The 25,662-nt window shown below is 41.1% G+C and overlaps 1 protein-coding gene across 4 annotated transcripts in view; it reads right to left on the reverse strand.

The window, feature by feature from the left end:
* LOC115577155 (interleukin-1 receptor accessory protein-like 1) overlaps positions 1-25,662 on the reverse strand; it is a 290,011-nt gene that overhangs the window by 199,803 nt on the left and 64,546 nt on the right. For all 4 annotated transcript variants that reach the window (XM_030410010.1, XM_030410011.1, XM_030410013.1 and 1 more), the window contains one exon: positions 19,328-19,422. In XM_030410010.1, the coding sequence (XP_030265870.1) occupies positions 19,328-19,409 (82 nt within the window). In that variant the 5' untranslated portion in view covers positions 19,410-19,422. The remainder of the gene's footprint in view (positions 1-19,327; positions 19,423-25,662) is intronic.

Raw genomic sequence — 25,662 nt, forward strand, 5'->3', positions numbered from 1 at the left:
TCATCATGATCTATTCTGTAATTTGTTGTTGTGCCAGTGTGATGCTTCAATGGATGCTGAAACAGAGATGTGCAGAGGTGGAAAAGGGAGACTGAAAACTCCACATTTACAGGCAACATGCCGTTTCAAAAGCAGATGTTTTTTTAGATTTAATAAATGAAACGATTACCAAAAAGATGTTTATCTCTCTCTCTCTATCTGCTCCTGTCTCATGCATTCTCTTCTAACCCCTGAGGCTTTAGACTAGTTGGGGAAACATTAAAATTACAATTGTTTAAATGCCGGTAAGATTAAAAGCCGTTTCTATCCTCCTTGGTCCTAATACTGATGCTAACAGCAAGTGCTTGCTTGCGTATGAGTGAATGTTGTACAGATGTTGTAGTATTGTGCGTGAGTGACATCAAGTACTGCAACGTCTATGCAAGACATAGTGGGGCGGTGTCCATTCCACAAGTACTGAAGGATTTTTTGGGAGCTCAGGAATAGCTGAGAAACCAGGTCCTTGGGAAAATGACTACAGTTAAAGGAGCTAAAAGTATCTTGCTTACACATGCCTAGAGGATAATGCAGGACCTGATGTAGTGGAGAAGTAAACCCCGTAACTAAACATGCCCGAACTCTGTACACTCAGTGTAAACTGGCACTTACTGCCAAAGAAATAGTGGCTTTGTAACTTGCTACATCTGGTTTATATCTGCTTGTCTCCACATCCACAGAGATTGATCAGCCTCATAAGGCAGTGATCCTAAAGATAAACTGGATGTCTCTAAGAACAGCGATGTACATGTATTTCCCCTCTCATCGGTGCAATTTTGTCACAGAATGTAGTTTCTAGTGATTTAGACAGCCTCCACGGCCTTGAAAGAGAGCAAAGGAAGACATGCACTCAACAAGTATACACACTCTTCACTGAATGTGCGTTTCCACAACGTGATGCTTTATAGTTTTAGTTCAAGACCGAAGGACATTAAATTACGAAGGCCTCCTGAGATCACGACCCATGTTATTTTTACATTATACTGTACTATGTGACCAGGACTTCTCTGCTTTTTTGCATTTCTTTGCAACAATGCTTGCATTACGAAAGATGAATATAAATACACATGATGCACACACACACACACTGCCCCACCGTTCCATTTGGGATTCTTACAATCTGTTTACCCTGCACATTTCAGACACTTAAATACTTCAGCAAGTGCATGTCAGTTTTCGTTCTATCGTTAGCCAATCTGCTCTGCGAAACTGGGTCATGTGGAGGCAGATTGGCTTTATCAGACGAGAAAGTTGCTGAACCGTCCTCGCTGTCCTTCTTCCACCCGAGAATGCACCCTTCTATTTCTTTTTTTACATCACAGCAGCCTCTGCACACATCCCCTCAGACTCTCCTCTTTACTGACCCACCCACTACCACCCTTCATCGTCTTATCTTCGCCTTGCCTCCCTTGCCTACTGCCTTTATTCTGACGGTTTGAGCAGAAAATATTTTTACAACTCCAATTTTACAAATCTAGACATGTGTTAGATCTTTTTAGGTGGAACTGTATGTCTGTTGTTTTGACAATCTGGTCCAAGTTAAAGAACCAGAAGCAGTTCAGGATTCAGAACCGCTGAACATCCTCCTTAAAAAGCATGGGTATTTATTTGCTGCTAACACCCTCTTCTGGCCTTTTCTCAAGAGTTTACAACCTGGATGCAGGGTTTTGCTGCCATTCAGCCACAAGAGCATTAGTGAGGTTGGCCACTGATGCTGGGCGATAAGACCTAGCTCACAGTCGGCGTTCCAGCCAGCTCATCCCAGAGATGCTGGATTAGGTTGAGGTCAGGACTCTGTGCAGGCCAGTCAGGTTATTCTGTGGCAAAAATGGTAAAAAGTTCCACATTTCCCAAATTGTTGCCATTAAGTTGGAAACACACTTATCTTCTTATAGTATCAACACGTGTTAAAAAAGAAACAATGACTCCTAAAAGTATTCTAGAAATTGTCACACATTAAACTTAAGGAAAAAAGACAAGTGGATAATGTCTAATCTTCTGTGCGGGCTAACATCTGGGACAAAAGAAGGTCCATTAGGTACAGTGCTCGACTAATTTAATCGCAGTATATCATGGAGTGAGATACCGTTGAAGACAGAGGAGATGGAAATTAGAACCAATTACATCTATTTCAGCTGTAGAATCAAATATATCCAGTCCTTTGGTACTGCTCCAGTGTGCTTAAATAAGAAATATAAACCCCTCTGTGTAATAAAAAAAAAGAAGTACTACTTATATGAAATGCTATGTTTTGTGTTGTCGAGGAGCAGCGCGATCTCCGAGCGCTGACATTTGCATATTCTCAGTGGCTCTCTTTGATAATCATTTATCAAACTGATGAATGGTTGTCATATTAGGCGTGATTTGTATAGACGCTCCACAAACGCCTGACTGAAACAGATTCTTTACAGCGGCAACTGTTCAATGAGAAGTAGGGGGTAAAACCAAAGCCTTATTGGTGACTGAAAGGTAATTAGTATCTCGGCGTTCTGTGTATTACAAGGGCGAAATATGCTTCGGCTGCTAATGATGAGCCGCTGAGTGAAGAAGACACAATTCCTTTGCTGAGCTTTTAATAAGCAGGAACAAAGAAAATAATTAAACCTAAAAGTAAGAAATGAGGAGTTTATAGTCGGACCACCAGTGCCTCTGCCAGCATGCACACCCTAGAGAGTAATTCAAGAACTTAATACTAGCAAGGTCAACATGCAGATACACAACACCACTCCCCCTCCCAGGTCCTATTACAGTAATGCATTTAGACAACTAGCCTCGTTTCTCCAATATGAGCTCATATATCCCTGTAGCTGAAGCCCCTGAGAGCTATTGTAGGGTTCAATTCCTTCAAAGAACCGCACAGTGTCCTATCTTATCAGCCTCCAATTTTTCATACAACAGCATCCCACATTACTGGTTCTTTTCTGTGTAGGAGCGTTTGCAACCAGGTCAGAGGTCCGCCGGGTCGTCTCTGCAGAGAAAAACCAGACAAACAGAAACTGGGATTTGGTCTGATTTCATGGTAGAAGAGAGGTGACTGACAACACGCAAGATTCATCCCCGGCGCATGCTAATGGAGGCTTGGAATATGGCAAAGAAAATGAATTGGGTCTCATGGGGCTCGTGTTTTTGGTGAATTGCTTTGAACTATTTTTAAAAGAAAATCCCTCAAGTCATGCTGTGAATATTTGTTGTGGTATCAGTGGTCTTAGTCAAGTGCAGTATGAGTGTGTTTCCATACGCCTGTTTTGATGTGCTTTTTTGAATTTGCATGAAAGGGGTGCCGGGATTTTATAACTAACAATTCAATGTAAATGAATGTGCTCAGTATTAGGGGGAACAAAGTTCCTTTTAGCTATACAGACAAAACAACAAAAACTCAAAGTCTTGTCTGTTACTATCTTATACTGGAGCTTTTGACCACATGGTCATCATCAGCAGATTGAGTTGGTTAACGATTATGATAATGTGGATAAAAAGCCTCTGAAAGAGTAAGATTATGTATTTATTTGACCATTTTTTTTATAAGTGTATCCATGTATTTCAGGGCTAGAAGCAATAGGAGTGTTTTAACAGAATCTCAAGTCAGCAGGTCTGTTTGCTCAAAAATGTTTTCTGATGACTAAATAGATAAAACCTTCAGTTCACCCACTGCCACAGCTCGTAAATGGGTGTCAAAACAATTCCATTAGTTCAGTAAGGGAAGAAAAAAACAACAGCTACTATAGGGGTGGCTTCAAATTTTAGGCTGTTTCTGGAAAACTAGACTGTTTTTGCCCTAGGGGTAGAAAATCCTTCAGGTGAATCCCTGATCCTCCTTATCTCTTCTCTTAGCCTCTCCAACCAGGTCTTATCACCTCGTGGACAGTAATTAACAGGAATTACACAGACCTCCTATCTGCTGAGCCCACGTTGTTACCGCAAAGAGCCCTTTTCCCATTTAGGGCCTGTCTGCTGGGAGATTACCACTGTAGAAGGGCTGTTGTGCTTTTGTGCCAAGCTCGGACACAGCTTTGGCCACTTGTGCAGATAAAGGCCAAGTCTTGCAATTTTGTTCCTCCATGCAAATATGAGAAAACCCTAATATGGATGTGTGTAGTCAATCTTTACCGCAATCTAAAAACAATAAGACTTACAGTAACGTTACTTAAGCTAAAGAATTGCAACAATACCATTCATATTTGATTTGATATGTATTAAACCTCTTCTTTCGATATTAACTAGATATTGGTAGAGTAAGCCAATTCAACTACACCTTAATAATCATGACTTTAGGTAGATTTGAGGCTTGTGAGCTTAACTTAAAACCAAATGGTGCAAATGTATCCACGTCACTCACAGTTATAATGAAGGAAAACACGGATGAAAAGATGGACTATCCACGAAACACATCTCTTCCACTAATTTCTCTGTCTCTCTCTATCTCTCTCTGAGTCCTGCACACTCTAAATGTTTAACAGGATCCTTGAGAAAAGCCTCTCCACTTCTGTTTCCGTGGCAACTGGCATGCATTGGAATTGATGACATCTCCTGATCGCCCACTTACTTTGCACTAAAAACGCTTCCCAGTGAACTCTACCAATGCCATTTTCCTCACAGAAAGATGACGCACTTTCCCACAGTAGAGGGGAGACGGAAGGGCGGCAGGGGGGGATGTCCGTTTTCACCAACATGCCATGCCATTTTTATCCTGTCCATTTGTAAGCACTGGCAATGTTGAACAAGGACATTATTTCAAAAGAGCACCAGTGACGAGTTATTTGATAATATGCAAAGGAAATGGATTTAGGGAATGAGACTGGTCAACCTTTCTAAGGTTAAAGGATTCAACACGACAAGCCTAACAGCGTCTCAATAATTCATGGTCTGCTGACTGCCTGTGGTGAGATTTGTATACCTCACTTACCTACTTGAATCAGCGTAAATTGCTGTCTGTTTAGCTCCACCTCGAAGCTGCAAACTCGTTTGAGACAAAGACCGAAACTCTGTCCTTATCCGGACCATCTAGTTAAACCTTTTTGTCTAACAATGTCCCCATACCTCACACTTTCATTCTCTCACTTAATTAACATGGACGAGCAGCCAGACAGCTCCGGAGGCCAGAACCCGTACCAGGACCGCTCGCTGTCACCTTGTTACCAACTTAATGGGTTCAGACGAGGTCCCCCTGACACAGGAGCGAGAGGGGAAATGAATTCATGAAGAGCGTGGCCTTGCGTACTTTCCACTTTCCCTTTGTCTCCCTTTGCCCTTCCTCCCTCCCCACTGTCCCACCTACACAGCCTTGTTTAAACGGTGGGCACCACACAACAGAGAGAGCATATTCAACATAATCACGCTGCATGCACCAGTAACCCAATGCACAATTCATTCAGCTTCATTAAAACCACACACGTGCACGTGTACCGACGGCAAATTAACAACACATTCCTAGAGTGTCCATTAAAATCTATTCATTAACTCTGAGCCACATTTCATCCACTGTTGGTTTTGTTTGTAAGTGTTTACAACTCAACAATAAAAATGCAAATAGTCGAAAAGCGCTCAGTGAAGTCAACACCGTCGAGTCATCTATGATCGCTTGTTTAAACATTTGCTCGAGTGCTACTAACTTGGACAGCCAAAGGACTGCCGAGGCAGGCCGCTCTGTCAAAGAGCTGGATGTCATGTGCGTGAGCAAGAGGCAAGACACTGCGCTGTCAACCCAATTAGACTGCTCAGGCACACACTGACTCCATTCTGTAGGCCTGAAAGAGGTCAAGGAACATCTAAAACAGAGCCATTTCCCAAGCTAGCTGAGAAAGAAAGGCAAGAATGTCCTTTATGTTGAAGCCATTGAGGGTGGATGTACACACAAAAACTCTGTGTGGAAACATGTCCAAATACTGACCAATTAGTATTGGGGACAACATATGTTACAAGTAAAAGCGAGAACTGTCAGGTTTTAAACCTGAGATGCAAACTGCTAGTCCTTCAATGGCACAAACTCTTGCTCATTGCTCTGATTATACATTCAACAAGCTAATTTGTTTGTTTAATCCAATTATTTGGGGACTCTATTCTGCAGATTTCTCTATTTCCTTTATCCCACAGTCAATAATCCTCAACCCCCCTCTGAGCCAGTGAGAGAAGCCGTGAATGCCCACAGGGTTGTCAGCGCGGAGCAAATGTACTCTGATCAATTGTACACGGCCAGCATGGACGTTTGATTGGATAATCTGTGCCTCACTGTCTCACACGTGTGTTTGTGTGTGCGCGCACCCAGAATCAATATTCCAAACAACAGAGGAGTATGTAGCTTGAGTGCTGATTTAAATAAGTGTGTTGAGCTTTCAATCTAAAATGAAATTCACTTCATTTCAGAACAAACAAATAGTTGATTGACAGACTTTGTTTTGGAAAGTGTTGAGTGTGTGTTGGCAGAATTCTGTCCGCAACTTCTATAGCAGATCTTGCGGCGCGTACATCATCTCATGTTCTCATGGATGAGCACAGTTTAGGGTCACTTAACAAACATGCCCAGAGGAGGTGGAGAAGCAGCAACGTCGTGATGGTGTTCTGGATGGGTGCTCGGCTCCATCATGGACTTCCCTGAAGCAGATTTTGAAAGGGTTAAACTCTCTGACGCAGCAACAACTGCAGAGGTAGCCCTCCCGCAAAAAAAAAAAAAAATAGGTCACTTAGAATGCTCAATTATGGATGTTGACATCGCATGTGCATTGTATAGCTCTAATGCCGGGATCACAATTCCATGATATGAAATGTTTCCTAATCCTCCCTCCTCCCCTCCACACTGGAGATCAAAAGAAATGCTGGAATTGCTTCCCATGGCACATTTGAAATGGTTTTCTGACAGTGTAATACCAAAGTCATTTGCCCGGCTGCATTTGGCTTTTGCTATGAATTGCAGCAATGTAGTTTCCTTATTTTGTTTGATGTGCCTCAGCCATGCAGACAGAGTCATTTAACTTTTTGCCATGCAGCTCCAATGAAATACTGACAAATGCCTTTTACTTAAACGAATAATACTGAGTCATGTTACAGAAAGCTTGCGTTTTGCCTGCATGAAGCAACTGTTATTTATTTAGCCTTTATGCTAAAGGATAATATGCTTTAATGCGATGTAAGCATTTCTTGATATGTACAGTGTATCCATATCCCGTCATCGTCCTGGGAAGCTTCTTAAGTGCCATTTTTTTGCTGAAATGGTTAAGTCTGATCCTGAGAAGGAAAAACAGAGGCAATAATGGATCGCGTCACCTCCTGGTAGAAATAACTCCCATGCCAAACAGTTTCCTTCCAAGGCTAATCTCCTATTTGCATATTAAAGGCAATGAAAGACACATACAGAACCATAATCCTGAGCTAACCTTGTGTTCTTCAAGACCAGGCACTTGGTGCACAAAAAAAGTGACAGAGAGCCTTAGACAGCATTGCAAACACCAAAGGGAGGCCCTTTAAAAGCCTATATCACACAATTTGAAAAATCGCTGAGGGTGGCATGCACATTAAACATTATAATCAGGCCATATTTGAATTTCAATGGCGAGCAATTGAATGGTGTTGGAATGGGATTTGGGATACTTTTATTCTGCATCTGAACTGGAGTGTTTCGGGGCTGGAACAGCGACAGACGACTGTCAAAAATCAAAATGGCATTACCATAAACTGCTTTGCTTTGTTATCCTTTTCAGAGCTGTTTAGCCAGATGTGTCTTCATTAAACCAGGACATCGATAAATAAGCCGTAGGCTGCAAGTAAATTTAACAGCTTAATGATTGCCAATAATTAATCACCTTCATCTCTTTTAATTGATTGACTTTGCAGGTGCGGACAAAACTGTTAGGTCAGCGCCCTTGTGAAAGTGGTGTTAATCATTCATCAAGCTGCTTGATCTGTATCATCGGATTTGATGAGAGACTGTAGCATCTCCATCCACTCATTAGGCTCCACGTGAATGAAAAATACATCTTTTGTCAAACAGCAGCTAGCAGTCTTCACAGTATTGCTATGGGCCTCATTACACACGCTCAAAGGCTAACACTTCACGCATCAAACTTAATTGGCTGCCTGAACATCGCATTTTTATACAGCAATTTATTTTAAGTGTTTTTGATGTCAGATGATATACAGGGAACTTTTGTGAGAGGCTGAATGGAGAAGAAACACTTTAATTACCCTCTGGCAAAATCACACGCACAACGCAGGCAAAGGTTGCGGGGGATTTTTTAATCCCGTTTCGGAGGGCGAGATCATGCGAGGGAATGTGCTGAGAGCGCAGAAACACTCGAGATGGTGAGGTTGCAGTGTTGCTTGGCTACTGGCAGGGTACAAAGATGCAACGCCTACTAACATCTGTAGTGCCTCTCAGTTAGCAGGAGATGCTAACAGGGACTTGACGCCGTTTGGATGCTGCAGCGTCTGTGCTGTCAACATGAAGGAAAAATCTACAGTAGCTCAACTGCCTCCAACCAGAAATCTTGTGTTGTTTCAACACAAGAGCCACTTCTGCAATGACAGTCTCTCTTTCTACTTGTCCCTCTTCTTTTAAACTCCTCTTTTCAGCTCTAAGAAAAAGGCATCAGAAGCAAACTGCGTGCTTCATCAGGACTGAAATCTTCCATGTTCTCAATTGCTTTTATTTACGTCGCACAGGTTAATAGAATCTAATCGTTTTTAGAAGGCCATCGGGACTGTAAAAGCATTTCATGGCTATTTGATCCACAGCTGAGAACTTTTCACATTTACAGAGCTGCCACTATATGTCATATAAAAAGGAAATAAATGAAAGACACTTCTTGTATACTACGGATTATGATGCCCCCGCCCCCGACGGCTCACCGAAAAACACACACTTCTAACGTAGCACCTCTCTCCATGTACATGTTTGTTTCATGAACGCAGAGGAGCTGTGGGGGAGGCTGTGCAACACCATGATTGGCCAATAAGAGACCAGAGAGAGGCTTATCCCTGGGAGAGGCCTTGGAGATGACAGTGGAACTTAATTGATATGTAGAATTTATTGATCATTGCACTGCAGGGAAATCAGCTGCCATCTTCTACCATTTTTTGGGCCCTGGAGGATCATAAATATCAGGGTCTTAAATATTTCAACCACGCGCCACATCAAACACAAGCAATAAACATGACAGGAAATACGTGATGGAACTCCACTGTTAATCACGCCAAATGAAATTACAAGGCTTGCTTACAGGGAATAGTTGAGCGGAATTTTGCACAGAATGGATTTTTAAAAGCAAATTTGGTGCATGTTAATTAAAGATAATTTCTCTCTGTGAACAATAGGTACCTTAGCCTTGGATAAAATGACATACTTTCCTAAGGGGGGAATACCAGGTAATTCCCTGCTAATTATAATAAAAATGCTAAGCGGTAGGATTTGAACGGGTTTTGCTTGTATCTTCCGAACAGTGGTGAGAAAAGCAGCCAGGGCCTGGAGAACAGAGTCAACCTGGTTTGTTTCCAAAACTCCTGCAGTGCGTCAGTCTCCTGCAACCCAACAAAGGCATACTCCTCGGCAAGCAAGCTTACATCCTTTCTCCCTGGCAAAAAAAAAAGGGAAAACTGAAAAGCCCCAAACTTGGCAGGACTCCCTTGAGACCTGCAAGGATTCACTGTGCCTCTGCTTGTTGCCGAAATAGGTTGATTGTGCTTTGACCATTCCCAGTTTGACTGAAAAAAGAATGGGAGGAAAAAAAGGAAAAAACGAAAGGGAAAGAAAATATACAAAGAGAACAAGAGAGTAGTGTTTTTTGTTCATAGCTGTCATTGAGCGACGGGTAGACTGAACAGGGAATGAACACAGTGAGAGAGGATGTGTTCAAACTTTCCAATAAAGGAGCATTGAAAAAGGCCACACGCTGAGTGCCTGGCTGATGCGAGGGAGCTTGACAGCCTCATCAAATGCAACGTTGTTGGGAGACTTCCTGCATTCACAAACTTCACCTCTCCAGCGACCACAGCCTCATTGTGCAGGGTAGGCTAATTAAAAATCCCAATTCATGCGGTTTCTTTCACAACGGCGTCACTGAAGGAAGGAAAAGGCCACAAACTTCCCAGCCAGTGACATTATCAGTCATCGGAATTTTTTCCACTCTGGTCGTAACAAGCAAATAATTGGTTTACAAGGTCAAATAGGAGGGATAGAAAATTGGTCATCTGCTCTGCTAATCTTTATTTGACTGACAACATGTGTTCATGAGACCTACTTTTGGCTGGCATCAACACCTGCGTCAGGATACTAGACCCACACCCCAATCTCAGTACGAGTTTGGTAAAGATCCACTTGACTCCAAAAAAATGGCTTGTTTGTATGTCTTAAATATTTATAAAACACATCATGAAACAATGCAGAAAAGGGCAGAAGGAACACAACAAGAAAACACAGACGTTATCATTTCAGCAAGGAAAATGACCCATAAGCCATTTAATTACATGACATAGACATGCACTCTAAGGCTAACTCTTAGTTTTAGGTAAAAACATCCTTGTTTTTCTTGTTGTATTGAACAGCTGTCTGTAATCCACATGTCTGCTCAGTGGATGAAAAAGTGCATTAGAAAAAGCTGTAGTTCCTGCATCATAATTATTATCTTTCGTCACATGACCCCGATTATTCCCACACATGGCCAGAAACTTCCCCAAACTAATATAGTTATACATATGTTGTTCAGGCAAAAAAAAAAAAAAAAACAGAAAACTCTGCAGATTAACTATTGTGTGTGTAGCAGTGACAGCTGTGTGGGGCAAATCAATCTCATCGTTCGTCTCAAGCCATCAATCAAGAGAAATGATCCCTGAGTAAAGCTATAAGTCACTGGTTATACAATGCATTCTGTTGTACACAGGACAGCTAAAAAAAGTCATGGATGTGCTTCATAGCTGAGAAAAAATAGATTTTAAGTATGATATTAAAGTACAGATATAAGATTTCTTTTTGGAAAATTACTCATCTGAATCGTTATTCTTCATACATGACAGCAATGATTCAGAAATGATTTTTTTTATGTTTCAGGTCGGCTGTGCTTTTAAAAATCCCTGTATTGTAAGTTGGAAAACCAGCAGGTGCATTATGAGGCTAATTAAAGAGGCTGATAAAGTTGGAAAATGACAAGCGGCAGTGTCGCCATGCAAGTCAACGACCTCCCCTCAGAAATCAAACTAAACTGAGTTGCAACGGCCCAAAACAAAGTCAGCACTCCAATCAATAGAAAACCAATGTACTCTCACGACTCACAAAAAAAGGAGAATCGAATGGCTCAGAGATTGCAAAGGCTGAGACAAGTGGAAATCAAATTACCAGTTTGTCTGATATCAAGAAATGACAGCAAAAAAAAAACAAAAAAAAACAAAACTTGATACTTGTCTTTTTTAACAGGAGTGTCTGCTCTCGCTTCTCGAGGTAGACCTTTTATCAAGGAGGGATGTGAGCTATCATTAGGCCCAATTTTACTCCACTCAAACAGATACTACTACAGGTGTGCAATTTAAAGGCGAAACATAGGTCTCTGGTCTGCATATTAGGAGAGGTGGTATTTTCAAGTTAGGTGCACAAACAGAAATCAGAGATGTTGCTGCGAGAGTTAAACAGTTCAGGGTTCTTGGTAAACATACTCTTGGCTTAAAACAGGTAGAATCGAATGATGATTATGGGATTAGGCATCAGTTTATTATTTGAATTATTCTGTGAGACATCTATCTGACTCCCCAGTGAGCCTGTCTGGCCTCCAGGAGAAAGTCGCCAATCAATGGAAGCAATAACCATCAGTTTCTATGCGCAGCAGCTCGGGGAGAGATGTTAGGTGAAATCAGACAAGGTGGCAGGGAGAAACAACCATTGGAGATGAGGGAGGTTTTTTATTTTTTGAGAGGAATTCAAAAGTGCAAACTGCCACCTCACCCCTTGCAGAAGCAGGAAGTGACATACATAAACACAATTTATTAAAATTCGTGCTAAGATAGCTAGATAGAGAGGCCGATACATACAGGCAAAGAGCGAGGCAGAATGACAAGCAGAACCCACATGGATTAATCATGCGGCGCAGCCCCAGGTTAAAATGTGTGATATTTTTGGGTACAGTCCCATCACCGCCTCCAGGCAATTTGCATAGTAGTGAGAGACTACAGCTTCTCTACCCACCGATGATCAGCTATCTCAGAGCCAGCTAGCCAAGAGGAATCAAAATAACCATCGGGAACATTCCTGTTCAGGTCCAATTGCCCTGACTTATCACAAATGTTACTTATTTACTTTTCTTTTTCCATCCTTTTTATTCTTTTTCTTCAGGAGTTTTATTTCCCCTAAAGTCTTCTTGCATAAACCTGAGAGCCAGATTTTCTTAAATTAAGCACTGGCCAGCCTTCTCCATGTTTAAATCCTCTTTTGGACTAAAGCTCATTATCATCCACACATATAATCTCTCAAATTGGTACCAAATGCCCCAGCTGTTAAAGTGGGCTGCATAATTTGCTAAGGGAGCCTGAAATGAACGTATTATCTTCAGAGAGAAATATTAAAAGTGGAGATAAAGTGCAATATTTTGTATTTAATGTTGAATGCCTGCAGACAGTTGGGGTTCCAAGACAATGAGCAGATAAGAGGAAGGCACAACACATAAAGGTGGGAAGAAAATTGAAGTGATTCCCCTCACAGAATTTGTATATATTTCAAATCTTAACCCTTTAGTTTTAAGAGAGTTGCATTTTTTGAAAAGCTCTTTGAGTGGTCAGTAAGACCTTTACCATAATATATACATTATTCAAAACGGCCAACATAAAAGCACCAATAGCAAAAATGAGGATAGTTTTTTTCAAAACACAATCAGATACCACAAAGAAAGACAACTGTGATTGTCCGTTTTATAGCATCCCAGTCTGAAGCGCAAGTGTTTTCAATGATGACAAATAGACGGCAGTTAAGACAAATCATGCAAAAGGAGCGGGAACATCATTTAGATTTATGGTGGGACAAAATCAATAAAAATGCCATAAACAACACGCTACCCTGCTCATATTTACACGTCAGTCATTTTAAGAATGGAAGCCAACTTCATGTTAACATCAAACGAGTGAGACTCTCAGCCACATTGATAACTGCTGCATACATCGGACTAGCTATGTGTATGTAATAAAAGAGAAAATGAGTGAAGTACCACAGAGCAGCAATCACTGAGGCTGAAACCAAAGTTTAAAGAGTAACTCATCACTAAATCGACCTTTCCGAGTTAGCATATCAAGTGCATATATAATTGACTATGAACTGTTTCTGGGCCCAGTGATAGTGTTAATGCAACTGTAGTTCTTTGCAGTCTTCAACATAAATGCAGTTCCTCTATTGGCAACTAAATGCAAGTCTCAACATACCTGACTTGATGTCTTTTGTGATTTGAAGATTTTTGTGTCATTACTGAGATATCCTGGCTAAAAGATGAACATCCTTGGGGGGGGGACAGCTGCTTGATTGACAGGTGTCAGACCCTATTAGCTCCACCTACACTTCCAGCCCTTTTGCCAAATCTGGATTTCAGTAAACCCAAATCCAATCATCCCGTAGGCCTTCGTACGCCTGCAGGTGACATTTCGGTACAGTCAAAGCCTTAAACCCAAATGCATCAAATAAATAAAAAAAGCTGTAATCGGATACGTCTTAGATCCATGCTTAGAAGCACCGACAGTGCACTTGAGCATTAACCACCTGCAGCTACAGGCCAGCTGCAGCCCTCTGCACCCTTTCCTGGCATTTTTCTAAATTGCTGTGGTGTTGTAACATTATTACAGGTCAGGAAACAGGCCACAGAGAGACTACTCCACTCATAAATCAGGTGATTGATCGTCGTCCATCTCGCGCGGAGGACTGTGGCATGTGTCCCCAACCCGGAACACAGATCCATAGTAGCCCCAGTTGTCAGGAGGCCTATATCTGGCACACTTGTTGAGTTGCTTCTCTCTCTCTCTCTCTCTCTCTCTCTCCCCCTCTCTGAGCAGCAGGAGGGAAAACAACTCCATGTGGCAAGCCATTTCATTTCTAATATCATGTGTGTGATCAATCTCCCCCCGCAATGAACGGGCGGTGCAGTGGAGGCAATCATTCAACATTTGTGGCAGGTATGTGGTATTGACCGAGGGAAGATGAACCGCGGGCATTCACGGATGTGTGCCTCGGTATGTGTGCGTGACGGAGGGAAGAGAAGGAGGCAGAAGGAGCGAGCTTGGATTTCAGCATTCAGTTTTCAATCCTGGACTTGTTTTGGAAAGATTCTTAAACTGAATTCTGAGCATTTACATCCCGAGCTGTTATCACTGACAACCACAAGTGGTGTATAATTGATCTGATGGCACTGCCATTTTCATTACTTTTCTTAGTATTATCCGACAATCAGTAGTTTCCTTGTGTAAAAATCTGACACAATGGAAAGGGTCACTTCTTCTGTGCCCCTTCCCTCCCTAAAAGTTCTTGCTGACAGCTTCCTGTCATATTTAACGTCCTTTAATATCAATTACAAAGTCAAATAGCTTGCCATAATTGAATTTGCGCTGTGCACTGACGTCCCCTGTTAGGAATCACTGTCTTGTCCAATTAAAAGGAGCCTTATTATTGGCCAAATTGCGGGTAGCCGCATTAATGTGGGGGGAAGTTTCCATCCTTTAACTGACGTATTAATGTTGACATCCTCCTGGAGTTGTGCTTTGCGACGGGTGTGAAGACTGTAAATTTAACTGACTGTCACGATGTCCTTGATTCCTCCTCCCGCAATAGCGGAAAGAAGAAGTCGGTGAAGAGATGGGAAAATATATGCTGTGGACCTACTGTAGCAGCAGTAGATAAATACACGGGGGTAGAAGGATGATGAGCGGCTGCTCTCTAATAGGAACCAAGGTCTTGTTGCGGCGCCGTGTTTTATTTACAGCTACTCTTCATCAGAGTGACATGCCGGGCCTTCGGACCATCCTTAATAGAAACTAGAGGCAGGGAAGGGGTTCTGTACTCCATTTCCAAATGGGGACACATGTCGGAGAGCAGCTTTTTACGTATGCATGAATAACAGAAAGATGCCCTGCCTGTGAGTGAGTGCTGTGGGTAATATATTGCTGGAATTACTGGGAGACTGTGGAAAGGTAAGCATCATTTGTCTGGGGACTCATCAATGTCTGGTGAAGAAATGAGGACTAATGACTTTACAGCAGAGGGGCGGACAGAGGCTAAATTTGTCTCAATCAATGTCACGGAATATGATTGTGAATCTACAACTGCCAGCAATGTTCACTTGGGGTATATGTGTTACTGTAACAGTTTTGTTAAGGGGTGACTTTTAGTGAATATAAAATGGAAATGTTTCTTGCACTACAGCAAGTGAGGCAGCCTATTGGTGAGACCGAAAGGGTGAAAAAGCTGCTTGTTCTTGATCAAGACATGGAGCTACTGTTATTGCAGTGTCCACAGGTTAATGGTTGGTGGCTGTATGCTGCCCAAAACCTCCTAACAGAATTATTTTTAAGCATTTTTCTTACTTCTGTGTTGATTTTTGACACACAACTTCAAAATCAAATGAAAATATAAATCACACATGGACTCAAGTTTTGCCCAAAAAAAGAGCCAATTCATTTAAGAGCCCAAATGTTGGTCTCCAAAAAGAGCCATCCAAAAAGACAGCAGGTCCAATCCACAAAACCGCAAGCATGTCATCATGCTGTAAAACTGCTCCTAAGCAGGAGGCATCACAGTAAATCCCTTGGGATGACAAAATCTCCTGATGCCTGGGAAGTACGAGAAGCTCCATGAAGTACAACTGAACACTAAAGATAAGAAGACAGAGCAGAGTTCACGGTATAATGCAGATGAATGATAATGCAGATAAATGGTGATGCCCATGAAATATTTAAGAAAAACTACCAAGGTATTTAGGAAATGTTTCTTTTTGTCGCTTGTACAATGTATGTATATGGACTTCTTATTCTATTCTGTATTCTGGCCTGCCAGAAGTCAACGTCAGTAACCTCCGGAGCTGCTTCTTACTCTGATTGTAATCCATGTTCAGAGTTGAGAAAAAAGAATAAATGCATAGTTATTACTATGGAGAGCCTAAAGTGAGACCTAACATGAACTCTCAAGTTTCCATTTCAAATCAAATAAATTGCAGCTGTGTGCAGCACAGAAAGAGGATTCTGCTCTTTTCAGCCGACGGCAAAGTCACCAAACAGGCACATGTGGAGATTCCTCGCTCGGCTCTTCCAAGAATCTATTGTATAGTGTGGCAAAAGTGGCCAACAAGGGGGCTGATTGTGTGTTTAATACAATAATAGCGGCACAACCCATTTTCAGAGAACCAGATCTTTTTAAATAATCAATTCAATTAAAATAGACCAACTTTGTCCATGGGTCGCTCTCACCCAAAGAGATATAATTCACTTTTGATGATGCAGAATCTATTTAACAGATGACATATTCGCAGAATCTTTGTCAAATTTTGTAGAGGGGTTTTAGCTTTAAATGTCTGCAGTTAGGCACTTGTGTGTGATGATTGATGTGGTTAGGCTAAACGAAGAAGGTCAAGCTTCTGACAGTTGTGTTAGTCTGTGGTACAAGTCTGTGTTAAGTCTTAAAATATCTTCAACTGACCAGATTACTGTCCACTTTTTAGAAAACTTCTAAAGGTTTTTGCTCAATACTTTCATGCCTCACAGAGAATTCAATACACATTCATATGTGAAGACTGCCATGTACAACCAAAGGGATTCTGATGTTGCTCTCTGCAAAGAAGCAAATCATTGTTGCCGTGAGTGTCTTGCTGAAGGCCAATTCGACAGTATTTGTGTCACTCGCTCACATTTCCCACACAGATTTCCCCAAAGGGAATGCGACAAGCCCACTTCTCTAATCTTTAGACCCCTGCCATCACACCAAATCTGTGAAACTGTAATGTGCGTTCTGACCACAAACAACTACAAAACACAGATTTACAAGCAACTGGGATTTTAAGTCCCTGCTGTAAACAATACACCAAGATATTTTTGCACTTCTAGTTGTATTTTGTGATGTATTTTTCTCTATTCCACAAACAACTTCTCACAAATGGTGATCATAGTATCACACAGACACGTTGCCTCTAAACTGTTGTATGATTATTTGTGATTATTTCTACAGTCTACAGTATTTCTACAACATATGGCAAAGCATTCAAACACAGTATAAATTAATATACATCATGGATTGAATATCACCGACTGATAGTACACGACAATGTAAAGCATCCAAGAGTGGGGTTTTTATCTCAGCATCGGACTTGATGTACTGTTTTAAGCAGAAACATACACAATTATTCTGTTCGCCCAACCATTCAGGCCATATCAGCATTCTAACAAAGAGGAACCACAGCAGAGGACAAATGGATGAATTCTCCCACTTATGCATGCTGAGGATTAGTATGGCAGATATGCATTGTATGTTCTTGCACTGTTCTACCTTGAGTACAAATGCAGACAAAGCATTACTCAAAGATGGGAATTTTGAATTTAATCATCACAGATAATAGCGGTGCACATGTGCAGGGGTTCCTGGGGTTTGTGTGTTTGTTTTGTGTGCCCAGGGAGGAAAGGCAAGTGAGACAGTGGATGTGTTGTCCCTAAGGGAGTCAATCGAGTCGTTTAATTTCCTTTAATGGGCTGACACTTACAGGTTTGATTGTCTACAGTGAGTTTCCTTTAAGAAAGGTGCAAATGAAAAACAGCACATGTTTAAAGAGTTCAGTTTCAGCTGGATTGCTATATATTTCCTGAACAAACTGTAATTAAAAAGCAAGATTGATTCAAATGGAATTTATGTCAAAGAATTTGTTCTGATTTGGAAAATACAAAGATTAAAGTAAACCTTACTGCTGACCAACAAAAAACATAAATTGTCAAATAATCCATGCATCTCGATATCACACAGAAATGGTGACAGTTATGATAGAAATCCATATTACAAGTCAAGTTTAGGGGTTTGAAATGAGACTATTCAACTAGATTTTATCCAATCTGCACTAAAAAAATGACCAAATGAACCGCAATTCTTTTTGCTTTTCTTTTTTTATCTAATAAACAAAGGAACCCTACACCATGAAAATCGTTTCTTTGAAAATAAACCTGCTATGACACCAGTATACTCACCTTCCCAGCCCCTACAGTTTCTATTTCATAGAAATGAAAGCAATGCAATTTCAAACTGGCTTTCATTGCCCAGAATCCCTTTTACAATGGGGCTCTAACTTGCAACCAGCATGGCTTCTAATAAAGCCATACGAGCTAAAAGAGAAGGAACAAAGGACGGAGGTCTGGCTTGGATGGGGTGTTCATTTATCAGTGGACACGTTTCAAATCCTTGCCCAAGGCAATGGCTCGTGAAGCATCGGCGGAGATAACCCGTAGGGACTTCTGCTGGAAAAGCAGAAACCCTCTGATGAGCCTTGGGCCATTCCTGCACCTGTGTCTCATATGCATGGGTAAAAAGCCAGTTGCAAGCAGCTTCTGGTATAAAAATAAGACTGACAAAAGACTTACTTTATGTTTCATATTAGCAAATGTGGATTGTTCCCCTAGCTTGCATCTATCATTTTTAAGAAGGTAATTCGTTTCAGTGTTGCAAAGCATGCAGTATTAGTGGCCAAACCATGTAAATACTTGAATACCCCTACAGAGGCCACAGCTGCACCCTTAAATGAAAAGTACTTCATGGATCAAGAAAGTAACTAGCTCATATAATCACTACTTCACTTTGCACCTAACCAACTTGACACACTCATAGATGATTTGAGGGCATAACTGAAATCCACATAGTTTATGTAATCTGTCATTATGTAATTAAGAGGTATGTTGCAAATTTAGTTCTCATCACAACAAATTAAAACAAGATTATACCATATAATTGATCGGCAAATTTCAGCAACATCGTATTCCATCATAACACAGAGAACCTCTAACTGAATACTGAGTGTGTTTTTGGATTTGAAAATCAAGCTGTTAAAAGACAGGACAGCACTTTGGTTCACCATGACGGGTTGGGGTCTCCAAGTACAACAGCACAAGGCCAAGTGATCCCCCTGCTGTTGACTGAAACGCAGTTTGTGCTTTCAAGCGAAGAAAAAGAAAAAAAAATGTTGGCAGGTTCCAGGGAATCAAACCCATATCCAATAATATAGTTGTAGATGTTAAGATAAAAGGTAGTAAATTCGATTTCTATAGAGCATGTTTTTCCCATTGGTTTTTAGGACTATCATTAGAACAAAAACACAGGACTTACCTGAGCCTCTCTTCGACACCACTTTCAGGCAATGGACCACAACGGCGTGAAGCAGGATCAGAAGAGGAATGGGAGCTTTCATTTTTTTACCAGTCCTACAAGGAAACAAAAGCATGAGTCATTATTCTGTACAGAGACAGGCTGTGAGTACATTCAATCCATCCAAAACATCAAAAAAAGAAAGAGATAATGATCTTGGCTGGAGATGCTTGATCAAAGCTCAAGAATAAAAAAAAACCTGCAAGTTTGAGCCAATAATTGCACAACTTTTGCAAGACCTAAGGTCAGTTGGAAAGAATCCAACAACCCTATGTGCAAATTCTGTTCTCGAAGTGTTTGTCTGCCTCTGCTTTATTTATACCAGTGACTCTTCAGGGACTAACTGTATAATCAGGGGGAGGCTGTTGATGATACAAATGTCAAGACGGATCTATATCAAGGCGAACCTGGCTTTGCAGCTTTGTCAACTGCCTACACCAGTAGTGCAACTTTTCTCCCTACAATCAGGTGCCCACAAATATCAGGATATATCTTTGTTAACTCATGTGCTGATGATAATAGGACTGAATTGACATTTAGCAGTCAGGCGCAGCACATTTCAAGTTTTCACTCTCCAAGTCTGGATCTTTGTGAAATAAGTGTACTAAACTGGCGCAGCCACTGGATTGATCCGCATTAGCTCAAACCACATTGTCGTATTGGCTTCTATGACAGCTGATAACAAAAAAGAAACTGCAGTGAAGAAATGCCAGAGAAAGAAAAGAAAGAGAGAGTAACTCTTCACCTGTAAAGTATCGTGCTCGGCGCATGTTGTGATCAATTCCAAAATATTTGTTTTTGTTATGTGTGAAAAACAATATTTGCCAATGCATTGCTTTGGCTTCAAAACATAGGGGGTTGTAAGGATCTTTCAAACAGCTTTTCTATATCGCTTTTCCGGTCTACTGAATTATTTCCAGCATTGAGTAGTCATTATGAAAATTAATAAAGATGCAATATCAAATTAACGTGATTAATCTGATAATGAATACCCTCTTGCATATCAGAACTATGCATCAGATACACCATTACACCATGATAAAGAAAAACTCATCGGAGTCTATGCATAAAATAGGACTGATCTGAAGTTCATTACAGGTAGTGTTTATTCAGATTTTGCCCGCAGCTAACGGTATAGCGGTAAACCACGTCACTGTATAATTCTTCTATCTGTTCAGCTACTAATTAATCTCTTTGCTAGAGGCAAAAGTGCTATTTCTACAATGGCGCAAGAAAGTGCCCATGGAAGCCACAAGGGCGCTTCCATTGGCATTACAGTCACGACAAAGATGCTTCACATAGATTCCACAAAGCTGCATCAGAAAGCCTTTGAGGGGAAACCCTGAAAAGCCACAATAACCCTTGAGACACTCACAGAGGCATGCGAAACTGGCCGGCTGCCAAAGATGGCGACATTGGCGTGTTCTCCTCATCAAAGGCCTATTGTCGTCAGCCCTTGCTTCCTGCAACCAATGCCACCTCAGAAAAGCTACATGCCACCACACAAAAATCTTATCTTTTTAATTAGTTTTCCATGTTGGGTGACAGTCTGCAACATTTGCACAAAAGCTTGTGTCTTTTTCTTTGGTTTGAACACAGAGGAAACGACTGAATCACCAATTCTGCTTGGACTCCGTCCGGCTCACAGTGATATCCTGGACGACTAGGCATCAAAGCAACTTATCACTGAAAAGGTTAAAAAAAAAAGTGCTCTTGCAATGTAGTCTAATTATTTTTTCTTTTGTTGGTACTAACTATTCGGATGAACAAATACAGCAAGTCATGTTCATTTGGATACACTGATCATACACTGCTTCTGTTGGGTACACTGATCGTACACTGCTTCTGTTGGGTACACTGATCATACACTGCTTCTCTTGGGTACACTGATCATACACTGCTTCTCTTGGGTACACTGATCATACACTGCTTCTCTTGGGTACACTGATCATACACTATGCTTGCATATGTGCAGTGAGCAAAACTGGTGGATTATAGGATTAAATATATTAAAGAATCACATATGAAAACATAGTGCTTCGCTATAAGCTTCTCCGCAGCCATTGAGAAGAAAATGGTTCTAGAAGTGGGGGTTTTACAAAGCTGTGATTTACAAAGGACAGTGATCACACCATTATTTTCCCAGAAACCATGGTTAGTTTCATGATATTTAGGCAATATATATTAAACCCAGAAAAATAAAATAATAAACTACAATACTGTTAACGAGAAATATTATACATGCATATAACGTGCAATATTTCAGCTGCTCAACGATTGCTTATTGAATAAATGCAAAAAATGTGATGCCAGTGTCAATTCATTACAGTGGCCTGTGGCCTATATTGTATATTATGGCATATTGCAAAAAAGCAATAAAATATTGGTTGTGCAAAAGGGAAAAAGAGTTATGTAACATCATCTATATGGTACAGTAAACAATACAGTATATCTGTAAAATAAGGCTCTGTGTTTAATTACGATCTGAAAAGTGGAACTACATGTACATTGAGCAAGATTCAGATTGTTCAATAACAACCTGTAAATTATTATTATTTTCATTACCAATTATGCTGCAGAGTCTGCACAAATGTATCAATAATAATTGGTCTATAAATTGTCCCAAAACAGTAGGAAACGCCTATCTCAGACAATGTCTTAACTGACTATTGACTATTTGTTTCAGCTCTAATTCAATATATTTTGTGAAAGATGCAGATGAAGTATGGAGTGCAGTAGGTGGGCAGTGGTGGGGGAGCCTTAAGCCTTAGGGGTAGAAGCTACCCTGTTGTGAGGAGATCCTTCCATACAACATAAGCATCTGAACCAACTGGGCTGGACTACATAATTTCCTTAACTGTTTTGTGAGCTTTTGCACGTGCACCTGCTCTTGCGGATATTGGACAGCAGTATGACAATGTTCGGGGTGGATTTCAACATCCTCTCACATGTGTGGTGCCAAGGTACTGTCTCAGAAGTCAGGACAATTTAAAATGACCGCTCTGTGGTAATTTGAGGGAGCCCAGTGCGGTCAGTGCTTCTATTTAGAAAAAGGCGGCTCTACCAATCCAAACTGTCATTGGTCTGATAGTGTAGAAGTGCAGAATCCAAAAGATAGTACTAAGACATAGATACTGTTATTTTACAGTGTGATAGCTTAGTGCAGATGACATCCTGTCCATATGCTTGCACCAAATGCAATCTAGTTGAGGATTTTGAGAAACTGCTTCTTAAAGCAATTCACAACAGGGGCGAACGCCGTAGGTGGGTCATCTTTAGGCAGGATGTTGCAGGCCTCTTTAAGGGAAGAACAATGATTGGAGCTTTTCCACAAGAGTGATGTGTCAAATATGTCGGTTAAGACACCATCTAAACATTGGGCACTTGTTCTTAGCACACAACAAGCTCCGCATTCACCTTCAGCAGGGTCCTTCTCACGTCCGCTGTATACACAAGTGGCAGGTCCTCTGAGGAAAGGGGAGGCTGCTTTAATGGCTGTGTTGAGGAGATCAAAGGAAGCATAAAAGCTGTTGAGCTAATCTGGCAGACATGTGCATACTGATGCAGGCACTCTTGCCTTTGTAATACATGACTGTCCGCCACGTCTATGTGGTTGTTGTTGTCGTTGAAGAGCCTTTTCGAGGCTCTACTTGATACCACTCCTTTGTGTCCGTGAAGGCTGCGTTCCATTTAGCTCCTGTGGTGTTACGCACTTCAACCAACTCAACTGGGAGCAGTTTTGGGCTCTGAATAACACCCACAACCCAAATAAGACGACTGCGTTTCTCTTCACAGCATGATCAGCTGATATTTGATGAAACTGTTGATAGATATCACTTTGAGGGTATGGCTCCTATGCATCAGTCAATGCGCGTGGGCTAGAATCTGCTTCAGTTACATCAGTTCCTTATTTAACAAGTGATTTTACTGATGACTTGAGTCTCAGCTGGGAGTAAACTAGAAAACAAAGAAAGGAAAAGGGATCCGATTGTTCAAGATGAAGGTGCAGAGGGATTATAGCTATCAGGAATACTTGAATAAACTCTACCCACATCAAGCCATGAAGGAAGGAGCACAGTGAAATCATGGCAGCGTTTCCCCAAATGTGATACATACTATGGTTAAATGTGACTATGTGTCTTCTTCGATTCCCAGTCTCTTTATGAAGATGGCCACCTGCCTGAGAAACAAGATACTCAAGGGCTTATCAAGGTCAAACACTCAATTTGTTATCAGTAATCATGAAAAGGGTGTCAATGTATTATTGTCGCTATCGTCTTACTTCTTGGCACATAGTTATTAGCGAGTGAGAAGTGAAAGATTCACTGCAGCTGTCTAACTGTCAGAGATACTATCGGGAACACAATGGAGCAGAAAAAAGCAAGAAGAGTCGACCCACTTCAACAAATGAACGGATGCTGGATGTCCAAAAAAATGTAAGCTCTAGGAGAGAAATAGTCCTCCCTTAAAAATCTCACAATGAAAGCTTATCCTGTCAAGCATCTCATAGTGCGCCATTCTTTAAAGAAAAGCTCATCCAAAAGGTGCTGTCACCTGCCTCTCACTCTTTGATTGTTTTTTTCCTCAAGCAGCCACTTTCCCCACTCCCTGACAGTGTTTCCTCCTCACAGATTCATCCAAAATTCAATTACTTTAAAGGAGGGTTCAGCAAGAGAAAAATGGGGCACTCCTTCAACACTCTCAGGGCTCCGAGTTGGCCCTGAGGAATGCATCTCCCTCTCACATTCGCACACAAACAGTTTCAGCAATCGACGACTGAGGCTTTACTGCCTTACTACAGCTCGCCAGGTTGATATTGAGATGATGATTTATCTGAATCTCTCATGAGAAGTCTTGCTATTGCCTTTTTGATTTTGGGTTGGGCGGTTCACGCTGAAGACCCTCCTGATCAATTCTGAACCACTGCCCATATCTGACGTTTCTGGATGACTGTTCATATCTTTGTTGAATGTTGCCCAGATCAGACACCAATAGTAACTGACAGCAAGAAGCAATAACAGATAACTGTTTTTACGCCCACACATCTCCCACTTTAGAAAAACATTTCAGCTCTGTGACTTAGAGTTTTGATTGAACTGATGTGTAAAACTTGGAAATGTACTCCTTTGTCTTCCTCCAGTGTTGAGTCTTGTCATACTGCTTGAAAGCACTGGCTGAACCAGACTGTCATGATTACAAAATATTTTCGTGACAACTGAATAGTACTGTTGTAGCGCAGTGTCAAAATGTTAAACTCTTAGCCCAGTTAGCATATTTTTTAGGGGTGGGAATCTTTTGGGTTTTTAAATCTCCGATAATTGACTTTTGTATAATAAGACATGATCATTACACAAATTGATGTTCATTTTTGTTCAAAGAAACAGGGGAAGAGCAGCTTAAGGCTCTAGAATCCTTAACTACACCCCAGATTTGACAGAATCTGACCTGAGCTCTTAAATATGATTAGCATCACGGGTCATGTGCCGTGAATCATATATGCAGATTGAATAAAAATAATTAACACTGTGACACTCTCAGTCGCAGTATGAACACAGTACCCTCTCTGTCTCTATCATTATCCCTGGTCCCCAATCTCCTCTCCCCCATGTCGCCCTTCTGCCCTCTTCCTCCTACCTCTCGTCGGAAAATTGATATGTACTCTTCTTGGTGAGTTATTAACATTTCTATTTGTGAGGAACACTTTTCAGGCCCTTACACCCTTGGCTGACGCACGCACACCCACACGAGTCTGTGCTCTCCTCACTGAATTATTCCATTTTAGATTATCTAATAACCCTGCAACCGCAAGCCTCCATGTTCTTGACATGAAGCAGGAAGTGTAAGAGAGAGACGAGGATGCTTCTCAAGTGCAATCGATGTCTCTAAACAAGTTAAACACCGTAAAAGGTCTTAGTCCACTGCATTCTGCTGATTAAAAGCCTAAAGAACAGTTAAAGGTTTGTGTAAAAACATTATCCAGCCTTGTATTTTCATCATTTGCTAATTTGTCTCTGATGAGACAATGAGAATTAGATAAACTTGTTAATCTAAATTTTTGTACAAAGATTTTTATTTTCAATGCAAATTAATATCAGTCTCCTTGATCTCAGTATGGGTGTCAATCCTTAAAAAAAACATATCGGTTGATCTCTATTTCATTCTAACTCGAGCAAGTTAGCACAAAAATGGCTTCAAAAAGGCTTAAATTAGTTAAGGAGGAACACATCAAGGCAATAATATTACCACAATAATGAGTTTACATTCACCAGTCCATGTTCTGTTGAGTAGGATTCCCC

Source organism: Sparus aurata, chromosome 24 (genome assembly GCF_900880675.1).
Source record: "Sparus aurata chromosome 24, fSpaAur1.1, whole genome shotgun sequence".
NCBI classification, from domain to species: domain Eukaryota; kingdom Metazoa; phylum Chordata; class Actinopteri; order Spariformes; family Sparidae; genus Sparus; species Sparus aurata.